Source organism: Ailuropoda melanoleuca, chromosome 5 (genome assembly GCF_002007445.2).
Source record: "Ailuropoda melanoleuca isolate Jingjing chromosome 5, ASM200744v2, whole genome shotgun sequence".
In the NCBI taxonomy this organism is placed as follows: domain Eukaryota; kingdom Metazoa; phylum Chordata; class Mammalia; order Carnivora; family Ursidae; genus Ailuropoda; species Ailuropoda melanoleuca.
This window is the reverse complement of record NC_048222.1, coordinates 36,824,982-36,837,951: the sequence shown is the minus strand read 5'-3', so window position 1 is coordinate 36,837,951 and position 12,970 is coordinate 36,824,982. Positions and strand designations below refer to the sequence as shown.

Genomic DNA, 12,970 nt, shown 5'->3' with positions numbered 1-12,970 from the left:
GGTCTCCCAGGTCTCCCAGCTCCCAGCCTGGAGCTCATCCCGCTGCAGTTCACTGCCTTCCTGATGAAGCAGGGATCTTCCCCCTGCACGCAGAGCGCTTACCTTGGAGCCCTTTTCATGAATGAGACCAGATGCAGAACTCCACATTGATTTCTGTCCCTCCCCTTTCTGCTTTCTGTTCAAGGCAGCCCCCCAGCTCCCAGCTGGCTCCTGTCCCCTCCCCCAGCCGGGAGAAGTTATTACATGAAGAGATCAGCTTACCAGTTTTCTTCAGAGCAGAGGCTGAGCTCGGAGCTGCGGGTAGTACAGTGAGGGAGAGCAGAGGGAACCAGCGCGGTGCCTAGCGGAACTCCAGAGCTGGAATCCCGAGACACAAGTGCATCTGCTAGCTGTTAGTACTTGGCAGACGGAGTTCTCCTCTAGGGTAGTTCTAACTTTGGGTAATAATGTTTGTCAGCTACCTGATATTAACATTGCTCCACGTTCAAACAGCAGTGTTAGCAAGACCTGGGGGAGAGGTAAGCCAAATAAAATATCTTGTCAGAAGTTGTATTTTTGTCAGCACTATATTTCTTTTTCTATCTACCAAGAGGGATCAGGTAACGGGTTTTTTATGGTGTGCAAAGAGTAATGCTTTATATTGTGTTTTCAGGCATGCTTTGCCTTTTCTTACGGAAAGACTTCTATTCTTCTTGAAGAAGCCCGTCATTTCTAAAATCTCATTCGGAGGTGGTCTGTACAGTTGCCACACTGGGGAGTTGGCATGGCCTTGGTGACAGATGCCTGGAGGGTGCACATTTCTCCTGCCGTTGCAGAAAAAAAAAATGTGCACGTCAGATTCCTATAGGGACCGTTACCTTTTGAGAATTTTCTCCAGTGTTGCAGAAAGGATATGCATGCTAGAGGAAATGCTTTTCTTTACTGCTTTTGCATCACATTGGCCTCCCTTTTGCTTTGATGTGCTTGGAAAAATCTGTGTTTAACTTTAGATCATACGTTTGCAGCAGGATAGTGATACATGACAGGGCTAGGAATATGCCCAGAGCTACTAAGGCAGGAAGGCATGTTTAAGGCCCGCGAGGATGATTTATTCTTACGGGTTTAGCTCATAAGTTTGCTGGATACATTTCTGAACACCATAGATGCTCTGGGAGCCAGTTCTTGATGCAGGCAAAGAGATGGGGGGGGGGATGGCGCTGTGGCCCAGAGAGGGAAGGACTTAGGTGCAGCCACCCTCACCTCCAAATAAGGCTGCAACAAATTTGCCTCATCCTCTCCTTTTACTCCTTATTCTGATGAAATATCTCAAAGACTGATGCCCAAGTAATGAATGGAAGGACAGTCTCTTACCGAAATCCATCTTCCTCCTGAATAGCTAAGTGAAAAGTCTATCTCCTAAAAAGGCCAGGGGCCACATCCCAGCTTTGCCTTTTGTTAGCATTGTCAGGACGGGTCAGGCTCTGAAAGCTTCATGTAATGACTTTCCCTTCTATGTGAGTGGAAGCAAGAGCAGTCCCAAAGCCAGGCTGCAGGGCTAGCGGTGGGTTCAAAATGGACATGTGGCTCAGAGGCATGCAGCAACGGGTCATTTGTTTCAGGCTTTTAGCCTATTAGTTTGCTGTGTCCTCTGCTCTGCAGATATTCTCTGGGCCTGGGGTGGAGGGGGTGGGGGTCTAGGGCTTGAATGGGAGCTGGAGGAACTGAATGGGTTTGCGATGCTGGAAGGCTGAAAGCAGACCATTGCCCTCTAGTTGTAGCCGGGGTTTGCAACTTCCCTGTTGATTTTTTACTGTGTAGAGTAAATGACAAATGGGCCGGCCTAACTCAGCCTGGAGCACTTAAGCATGTGAGAGGAGAGCTCATATGGAAAATATTTCTATCACCGCTGCCTGTGCATATGGTTGGGGAGACCCCCATGCAGAGCAAATCACAGCGCTCCGGCAGCCCCTCGGTGGCGTGCCAATTACTCTTATTAACAGCAAGGCTAAAGGCAGACTTCAGTTACCTGCACACAGCTGGCTCCCGGGGAAGGCCGCTCTGGAATGCGTGCGCCTCAAGCCTTGTGTCACATGCAGAGAGGCGGGCGGCCCTGTTTCTCTTTACAGCCAGCAAAGCAGATGAAAAATGAAAGGGGATGACACTGGCTCCCCCAAATCTTGATGCTGTGCTGCCCACACTCAGCCCTTGGGAGAGGAAGGCACAACTTCTGTCTCTGGAGTTCAAGTGTGAGTGCTTAACAGCCAGAAAACCCCATCGGAGGTGATGAGATGCCTGCTCTTCTGCTCCTTTGTTCTGTCCTGACTCACTAAATACAGACCCTTGTGTGCCTTGTCCTCTTTTCTGTTTTCCTGCGTCTGAGCGCGCGTGTGCGCAGGCGTGCGCTCCTGCACACGTCACCACAGGGCCTTGGCTTTGTAACTACCATGCTCCTAGGAAATTGTACAATTAGGATTCCTTTCCCCTTTGCTGGAAATGAAATGATGAGGAAGGAACTTGAGTATGCCAGTAGCTCCCCCTCCCTCCTTAAAAAGAATGTCGTTTATATAGAGCTTTGAAGAATGTGGCATTTATTTATAAGAGCCTCTTTTTATAGCCCTGTTACTTACAAGACTCACCCATAAACATGTGGCGGCGTCCCCAAGTCACCAAGGTTTTCTTTCTCGCTGCCAGCCGGTTTTCTTGCAGGTTTTAATTATCTTCCCTTTGGAGGTTCATAAAAACACACAAGGAAAAAGAAAAAAAGGGCAGAGAAGGTTGCCCACCTAGTGTTGCTTAGCTGCCTGTGGCTCAGCGTGGGGCTGGAAGCCAGGCAGTGAACTCTGGGTAGAAGCTCAGGGTCCATTTTCTAGGGTGTGAAGTCCTTCCAGATAAGTAGGGGCTGGCAGGTGGTGGGAGGAGGGTGTGTTATTCCAAGCAAGCCTCATTTGGCGTCCTGTTGCTGACAGTGTTGGCCCCGGTAACTGTGAACTGAGGACAAACCACCTGGTATGGTGCAGGTGCCTGGGTTTGAGAACAAACACGGGGAAGGACTGTTCCTTCCTTGATTTTCCGGTTGCAGGAGCATTCTGTTTTCATGACCTCGTAAGAACATTGAGGTCGCTGGAAAGCTTTTGGCCTTGTCAAAATTAGGAGCGCAGCAGCGTTCACTTGTAGAGATTGCACGCGTCCCCCGAAGAATGTAAAACACCATAAAGGCAGGCTGGACTTGTGGTGCGTTTGCCAGGGTGCGACACGCCGGGGTCCTGTTTGTTTGCTGTGGGAGTGGAAGTGTGCGTTTTCTTTCCTGAACTTGGACTTACCTCCTCAGATAAGACCAATGAGATACTGTTATGTGTGAGGAGGGGGAGGGAGAGGCAACTTGGAAATCAAAACAGTTCTAGACGTGGGTCAAAAAGATGTTTATGTTAATTTTGATGATGCAATTTGGCAAAAGCTATCAACATTCAAAATTAAAAATCAACGTAAAGGGCACAGAGGTGTTTTTTTTTGTGGTGATGGTCACACAATCTTGTAACTACTAAAACACGGAATTGTACCTTCTCAAAAAGCAAATTTTACGGTATGTAAGATCTCAATTTTTGTTGCAACAAGCACCCGTGTTGTACGGAAGTGTGGAATCACTATATCGTACCCCTGAAACTAATATTGCACTATATGTTAACTGACCGGAATTTAAATAAGAACTTTTTAAAAACATCAATTTTGGGGGGGCACCTGGGTGGCTCGGTTCGGCTCAAGTCTTGGTCCCAGGGTCTTGGGATTGAGCCCCATATTGGGCTACCTATTTGTGGGGAGCCTTCTTCTCCCTCTCCTCCCCATTCATGCTCTATCTCTCTCTCTCTCAAATAAATAAATAAAATCTTTTAAAAAAAGATCAATTTTTTTACTTTAAAAATAAATATAAAGAGCTCTTTGACCCAACGTCTCAATTTCTAATACTTTATCATATGAATCTATTCCAAATGTGCACATTGCTCTCTGAACCATTTTTCAGAATTAGTTTGTTGCAAAAACCTGAATGTCCCTTGATCAGGGACACTAGGCCGGTGTTCAAAAAGAACGATGTGGTTCTGTATGTACAGGTAGGAAATGAACACCAGTATATGTTGTGAGGTGAGAAGAACAAAGTTGCAGTACAACATGTATAAAATGCTACTCTTTGTGTAGAATGAATGAACATATTTGTCCATCCCCTCCCTGGAAGGATATCCAGGAAAGGGGAAGAGAGGGGGTGCATGGGGGTGGAGCGCAGCTGAGAGACTTCCATTGCACCATACGCCTGTGTACCTCTCGAATTGTGTACAGTAAGCCTGTCTTAGCTGGTAATAATAATAATAATAATGTACACAATCTAAAAAAATCACTTAGTAGTAGTGCCTATAATCTGTGATGTAACCCCTCTGTGTTTTATTTTTACAATGAGGATAGTAATAGTAGCTACTGTAAGAGGTGGTTGGAAGGATCGAATGTGATAGTGTGTGTAGAGCTCTTGGCTTGGTGTGTTAGACATGGTAAACAGCACTTACTGGAGATTACTATGGTTACTGTTGCAGATGCGGCCAGGGTGCGCCAGCTAGATGCTCAGGAAAGGAAGGTGAAAAGAGAAGGTCTTTGTCTTTGATGCACTTACGCTTGAAAACGGGCACAGAGGGCAAACAGTTAATGATCGTGCAATACAAAATTCTCTTTAATTGGAAGAGCAGAGGCGGAGGGGCAAAGAAGCAATGAAATCTGCCTAACGAAGTGAAGAGAAACCCCATGAATAATGTCATATTTGAACTGAGGCTTGAAGGGTTGTGTATTGGGGTCTTCGAGACATCCCCAGGTTCAGTGATGCACAGGGATTCAATAACTCGACGTATAGTTGCACTCACAGCTGTGAATAATTATAGGGAAAGGCTCCAGAGCAAGGTGCATGGATGAAATCTGGGAGAAACCGGGCACAACATTCCAAGGGTCCTCTCCCAGTGGCGTCATGCGGGGCACACCTGATTCCCCTAGTGATGAATTGTGACAACATGTGTGAAATGTTGTCAACCAGGGATGCTTGTTAGAGACTCAGCACCTGCAGTTTTTATGGGGGGCTGGCCACATAGGTACCCTCTGCCTGCTGTGTACCAACAGGACAGATCTCCAGAAAGTAAGCAGGGTGTTCAGCATAGACCTATTGTTAGTACGGTGTAAGCACAGTGAGCCACTTTTACCAGCTCTGGGAATGGTGGGAACCCTCCCCGAATCCATTCCCAGACACCACTCAGTGGCCAACCTCGTTAGCAGATCTTTTTAAAGGCGAGCGCTCAGGTCTGCTGTGTTAACTCTTTTCTTCACAGATGGGTAGGCATTTTAAGTGGAAAAAGAGGGAGGGAGGACATTCCAGGCAGAGGGAAAACATCCACAGAGCCCCAGAAATAAGAAAGAACATGACATATTCTGGAAACAATGCTTGGTTCAGATTACAGAAGCATGCGTTGTGAGGGGATGTGGCAGGAGAAGGTTGTCCCTGGATCCCTAGGGTTGGGGTTTTTCTCTGTGCTTTTGAGAGTTCCAGAAATTACATATCTGCAGTCTTAAGATTAATTTTATCTTTTATGACATGCCATTTAGGTTACTACTGTGGGACATTTTCATGGTCATACGTTACTTAAATTGTTGTTTAAGGATTAAAATAAATTAAATAATGAATGTAGAGTTGCTTTGTAAGCAGTGATGCCCTTAAGCAAGCCATGATTTTAATTATTTAGTTTTTTTGTTTTGTTTTTTTACTAATAGATTTTAGTCTATTTAGTTTATTTGTGGCAAGTAGAAATGAAGGATCAATACAGTGCCCTTAATGACCGATTCTTTGGCACAATTCTCAGTGGCTCGACCTTTCTTTTGCTTTCTGATGTCTACACGAAAAACCGACTATGTGGAACTAACTCGATAATGCAAGACCTGAGTTTGAGCCTTGGGTCTACCATATCCAGGCATGTGACTTTTGACATTTTGAATTTTTCTTCTAAATTAGGAAAGCTATTGTTGTTACAGAAACAAATTCAAGAAATGCAAAGAATAAAAAGTTAAAGGTTCCTCTTTACCCTCACTCCCTTCCCAATCCTTCCTCCCTCCCCATATGAAACCATTGTTAACAATTTGGCATTTGTTCTTCTGGAACCATTCCTACACATTTTTAAGCACAAGGGTGTGTGCATATGTGCATGTGTGTCTACAAGTATATGTGTGTATGTGCCTACACACGCATGTGTGTATATGTCTACATACACCTGTGTGTACATGCCTATATATGCATGTGAGTATATGCCTATATACTCATGCATGTATATGACTACATGCACATGTGTGTATATGCCTACACATGCATGTGTGTATAAGCCTACATACGCCTGCATGTATATGCCTACATGTACATGCCTCTGTGTGTATAGGCCTACGACTTGCAAATAATAACAATTCTGCTGCTTCTTTTCTGATACCTGGTACTTCTTGTTTCTATTTCTTGTCTTCTTGCAATTGCTGGGACTTCCAGTACACAGTGTTAAATCAGAGCAAAGAAAGTGAACATTCTCATCTTCCAGACGTAAATGGGAAAGCTTCTACTTTGTCATCACTGAGTGTGACCCTGCCAGATGTTTTAGGTAGATCAGTTTTATCCAGTGACAATTTCCTTTCTAAGTTTTATCAGGAATGTTGTTCAATTTGAGCAAACGTTGTTTGCCTTCACAAAATGCTGATGTGGTGTTCTCCTTTAATCTATGTAAAAAGTGAATTATATTAGTACATTTCTTAATGTTGGACTCTCTTTGCATTCTTGGAACTACTATCTTAGTCATGTTGATTTATTCATTAAATTCACTATTTGATTTGTGAATATTTTATTTTGAATTTGGGGGTTTTTAAGTGAGTACTATTTGTTCATGGCTCTCCTTTATTGTGCTAGACAAGAGTTTTGCTAGTTTTATAAAATAAATTCAAAAGTTTCTCATCTTTTAGTGTGCCTTGAGACAGTTTAAGTAACAGAGAAATTAGCCTTTTCTTGAATGTCTGTTGAGCTCAGTCATAAAGTCGGCCCTTTGGGGAAGATGTGGTCTTTAAGTACCTGTTTTACCTTCTCTTCTATTTCTAAAAAAAGAAAAAAGTGTAATATTTGCTATATATAGGAAAATGTATGTATTATATAAGCGAGTTATGAAACAAAATAATAAAACAAACACCTATAAGCTACCACCCAACTAAAGAAATAAAATATGCCCAATACTGTATGCTAGTGCCCAGGTCTGTCCTCCTCGCTTCTCTCCCAGAGAGAAGATGGTTGTCATTTCCTTGTCTTTTTAAAAAATATATAATTTTATCATATACATATGCATCTCTAAGAATATATTGTTTGATTTTATTTCATTTGAGTGATATAAATGTAGTATCTTGTTTTCCTTTTTTCAACTTGATTATTCATTCAACACAAGGATGCATATAACATTCATTCATTTTTACTGCTACACAGCATTCTTGGTAATAAACTGTCTTTTCTCCTGTTGATAGATATTTGAGTTCTTTCTAGGTCAGCTTGTTTTCTGTTACAAACAATGCTGCTGTGAGCCATTTGGAACATGTCTATTCCCATGTATGTGCAAAGATTCCTTTAGGGAGTATACCTAGGAGTTTGATTAGTGGGTCATAAAATATGTGTTTGTTTAATTCCACAAGATAGTGTTAAGTTGATTTCTAAAATGGTTATATCAGGTTTCACTCCCACTAGCCTTGTTCGAGTGTTCTCAGTTATCTATCTCCTTGTCAATATTTGACATCATCAGACTAATTTTTGTCGGTATAACAATGTTACTAGTGTGTGTTAGTTGACATTTCTCTGATTCGTAACTATTGCTCTAGGGTGATATTTACATGTTTACAAACCATCCATGTCTCTTCTCCCCTGAGATACCTGTTCATGTCCATTTCCTGATTGTAGACGTGGTTCTTCACTTTTTCCTACTGATGTAGAACTTCGTATGTTCTGACTATGAACCCTTTGTTATTCCATGTAGTGTTTTCCAGTTTGTCCCTTGAATTTAAAATTTTGTAGTATCTAAAGATAAACAAGTCCTCAGTTTTAGTGTGTTTGAAATTAACAGTTATTTTATATTAACACTTTCTCTGTCTTCCTTAAAAAATTATCAATCCCAAGCTTATAGAGATATTATTCTATATTATTCACTTATAAAATTATTGAAGTTTTGCCTTTCACATTTATGCTTCTGATACACTTAGAACTGATTTTTTGTATGAATAATGTCTGAATAATGTGAATAACTGACCCAACTTCATTTCTTCCACATACTGGTAATCAGTTGTTGCAGGACCATTTATTGAAATCTACTTATTCTTTGGGAGTGTGTTAGTTATTTTTAGACATTTGCTCTTCTTTGTGAAATTTGAACTTATCAATTTCCTTTGAAAAATACTTTAGGAAAAAAAAAAGAAAAATACTTTAGGAATTTTCATCAGAATTGTATTGAATCTATAAATCAATATGAGAGCACTAGCATTCCAATACTGAGCCATTCTATCCATGAATATACTATAAGCTTAACATTTATTTAGGTTTTCTTTAAAGTTTTTCAGGGAAATTGTACAATTTTCTACATAAAGGTCTTGCACGTCTTTAATTTTAGATGTATTCCTAGCTATCTTGTTATCATCTGATATGGTAAATTATATTTCTTTTTATTAAATTTATTTTATTTTATTTAAATTCAATTAATTAACATACAGTGTATTATTAGTTTCAGAGGTAGAGTTCAGTGACTCATCAGTTGAATATAACACGCAGTGTGCATTACACCACGTGCCCTTCTTGATGCCCATCACCGAGTTACCCCATCCCCTCACCCTCTCCCCTCCAGCAACCCTCAGTTTGTTTCCTAGAGTTAAGAGTCTCTTATGGTTTGTCTCCCTCTCTGATTTCATCTTTTTTTACTTTTCCTTCCCTTCCCCTATGTTCATCTGTTCTGTTTCTTAAATTCCACATAGGAGTGAAATCATATGGTATTTGTCTTTCTCTGACTGGCTTATTTCACTTAACATGATACCCTCTAATTCCATCCACATCATTGCAGATAGCAAGATTTCATTTTGATGGCTGAGTAATATATATGTATATGTATAGATTTCATTTTGATGGCTGAGTAATGTATATGTATATGTATATGTATATGTATATGTATATGTATATGTATATATACACACACACCACATTTTCTTTATCCATTCATCTGTCAGTGGACATCTGGGCTCTTTCCATAGTTTGGCTTTTGTGAACATTGCGCGATAAACATTAGGGTGTATGTGCCCCTTCGGATCGCTACGTTTTGTATCTTTTGGGTAAATACCTAGTAGTGCCATTTGCTGGGTCATAGGGTAGCTCTACTTTTAACTTTTTGAGGAACTTCCAATCTGTTTTCCAGAATATGTTTATATTTTTAAATTAATTTTTTGCTTTGCTTTGGCTTAGAAACACAAATGATCTTATGTCCAACCATTTTGCTAAACTCACTTATTAATTTAAATCAATTATCTGTAGGAACTTTTATGATTTATAAGTATATAATCATATATCATCTGTGAATAATGACCATTTTGAGTTTTTCCTTTTTCCAATTCTTAAACCCTTTAAAAAAAAAACAAACAATTCTTATTGCTCTGGTGAGGACCTTCAGAAGCAGTGTTATATTGTTCCTGATTTAAAGGGAATGCTTCTACCACTTTGCCATTAAAAATTAAGTTAGCGTAAAGTGAATTTAAATTAAAAAAGAAAGCTGCTCTCTACCAAAAAAAATGAAGTTAGCTGCAAGTGTTTGGTGATACACTTTATCACATTGATAAATCCTTTTCTATTTATGGTCTGCTGAGCGATTTATTTCTTAATCATGAATAGGTATTGAATTTTATATAATGCTTTATCTCTGTCTATTGAGGGGAACCATATGGTTTTCCTTCTATACTCTGTTAGTGTGATAAAATTCAGAGCTAGAGAATATAATGTTAAACCATCCTTGCATTCCAGAGATAGATCCAACTTGGTTTTGATATTTTTCTGCTTTTATTAAATAGATTAATATTAAATCTCTGATTATCTTTCCACTGTCTGTAGCACCTAGAGGTGTGTCTAGAGCTGCTACGGACATCCTTTGCTCTCTCCCCATTCCATTTCATTGACCATTCTCTCCAGAAGTCTGTCAGTTTTATTAGTCTTTATGAAAAAAGCCAATTTTTGGCTTTGTCAATCCTGTGCATTGAAGCTTTGCTTTCTATCCCATTCGGTTCTGCTCTTCTTTTTCCTTCTTTCTTTGGAAGGATTCATCTGGTCTTCTTGTTTTTTTCTTTAACTTTATTAATTTTGTAAATTTATGTATAGCCCATTGATTTGCATCCTTTAATCTGTTCAAATATGAACATTAAGGATGGTGACTTTTTCTTGAAATATCACTTCTGTTGCATCCCTTAAGTTTTGATATATATTATTTTTATTATTATTTGGCTTTAAGTAGTTTAGAAAATTGTCATTATGATATTTTCTATGACCCATGCTTTCTTTAATTATATTTTCAGAAGTATGGCCCAAGTTCATTTCTCACTTGATTGTATCGCAGTGGGAGAATGTGGTATCTGTAAGGTTGACTTTTTGAAATCTATTGAAACTTGTGTTATGGCCTAGTATGTGGACAGTCTTTGTCAACATTCCAAGTGAGCTTGAGAAAAATGTTCATTCCTGATAACTGGGTATAGGAACTTTTTATATAGCTACTGAATCAAGGCTGTAGATTAAGTTGTTTGAGTCTTTTATATCTTTGCCTGACATTTGCCTGCTTCATCTATCGGTATTTGAGACAGACATGTTGAATCTCCCACCAACTGCTCTCTTGGCCTCTGAGGGAGATGGGGCATGACCCATCTCACTGTTCTTTAGGCAGTCCTGTCCTTGACATTAATGACCACTCTGACTTGATGGCGACTCCTGCTCATTGTATGGTTTCAGAGTTTAGAATTTTTCCAACTCTGTAATAGTCTGTTTTGGTGATTTCTTCTTCAGTGGTCTCTTGCCAACATAAGCTTTCTAAAATCCAGAAATTCCTCAAAGAATTTATCTGCTGATTGTATGCTTTCTTGTTTTATAGTTGTTGTTGTAATGTGTGGATCTTTTCTGCCATTTGAATGGCATTTTGGAAAAAAAAGAGAAAACAAATGTCTGCTCAGTCTGCCATCTTTACCCTTTGTAAGACACATTTTTATCCTTTCTTCTTTCCTTCCTTTTCCTTTTTCTCCTAACATATGTCTGTTGGGCACATAACCTTTCTAGACTTCTATTTCTTCATCTATAAAATGGGGATGATAATAATATTCATCTTGATAGCATATGAGGAATATTAATAAGATAATGTGAACAAAGTGCTTTGCAGAACTCTTAAGATCTGTACAAATGCAAAGGATAACCTTAGCACCTTCCTTTAACTTCCCTTTCTTTTTGTGTAGCTAATATGATTAAGCAGCTCAGCTACATTAGAGAAAAGCGATTAATTGTGCTTGGCAGGTCATGAGAGGCTGAAACAAAATTTTATTTGACACTTTTTGAGAAAATTTGCTTGCAAGAAATTATTGGGTGCTCTAATAGAAAGTCACAAAATAAATGGAAAAATCTATTTAGTCTCAAAACGAACGCTATAGCGGGTGTTTTCTTTTCCTATTTTCTTGCAATGTGTTGTTGGCATGCGTACTCAATTAGGCACTTCTCCTCTAAAAATATTTTTTTACTTAAAAAAACCCATATTTCCTGATTCAGCATATTCATAAATTTATTTACTTTAGCTTAGAAAGTTAATATGAACTGACAGAAAGAATCCGAAAATTTCAACCCAGGCATATTTAAGGAACAGAATGAGTAATTGATGTAAAAGACCAAGTGCTTTGTATTAAAATGCACTAAAATCTGCCCATCTACCATTTTTTTAACTTCTACTTTGCACCAAGGCAAAATACACAACTCTCAAATAAATTGAAAACGGTATATTGAGGGCTATTTTGCGTGTAAGGTTTGTGCTAAGTGCGGTGGTATGAAGAGGTGAGACCCGCCACCCCGCATATGTCCTCTAAATGTGGACACCAACAAGTAGGTTAGTTAAAGCTAAGATATAAATTACTCTAATAAACACATCACATTGTGAAGATCAGGAACAGACACATGGAGAAAATAACATTCAAGATGGGATTGAAAAATGTTTAGGAGTTCCATAGACAGATAATGGAGCAAGGCATCTCAAGTCTCAAACACAGTATGAGTAAAGAAAGGTTATTCAGTTGGGAAAGATAAGGGCATATTTAGCCTGAGGGGCAAATAATTTTGTTTTTCTTTTGGCTAGAACATCACGTTTGTGTAGTGGAAGATAATGCAGCTCGGGGATATACTGTACACAAGACAATTTTAGCCATAGAAAAAGGCTCAAGGTTTTCTTTGTCACCAAATATACAAATTTTTGTAAATGTTCCATGGAAGCTTGTAAAGATATACTTACATTTTTATTATAGATGTATATAATATGCGTGCATTCTTCCATGTAATTGTATCATTCCTTCCTTCTGTGTGGGTATGTTCTTGTATTTCTTAGGTTCTATTAGAAGTCACTAAAACTAAATGATTTCTTAAATATGTTCCAACTTTAAAAATTCTCTGAATCTAAAAGTGACCACTAAATTGCAAATGCGTATCACAAACCCCTAAACAGGGTTAATGTCTTTAGCAGAGTATGAGAAGACCCACGCATGGGCTTGGAGACACACAGGCCTGAGGTTAAATCTCTGGTCCTGCATGTACTCACTTGGGCAGGCTGACTTCCCTAAGCATCATTTTTTTTTTTAAGATTTTATTTATTTATTTGACACAGAGAGAGAGAGAGCACAAGCAGGGGGAGGGGCAGAGGGAGAG

The 12,970-nt window shown here is 39.5% G+C and overlaps 1 protein-coding gene across 1 annotated transcript in view; it reads left to right on the top strand.

The window, feature by feature from the left end:
• Window positions 1-227: 227 nt before the first annotated feature.
• THSD4 (thrombospondin type 1 domain containing 4) overlaps window positions 228-12,970 on the top strand; it is a 200,701-nt gene continuing 187,958 nt past the window's right edge. The window contains exon 1 of the mRNA XM_034660735.1: window positions 228-518. Within this exon, the coding sequence (XP_034516626.1) occupies window positions 447-518 (72 nt within the window). The 5' untranslated portion in view covers window positions 228-446. The remainder of the gene's footprint in view (window positions 519-12,970) is intronic.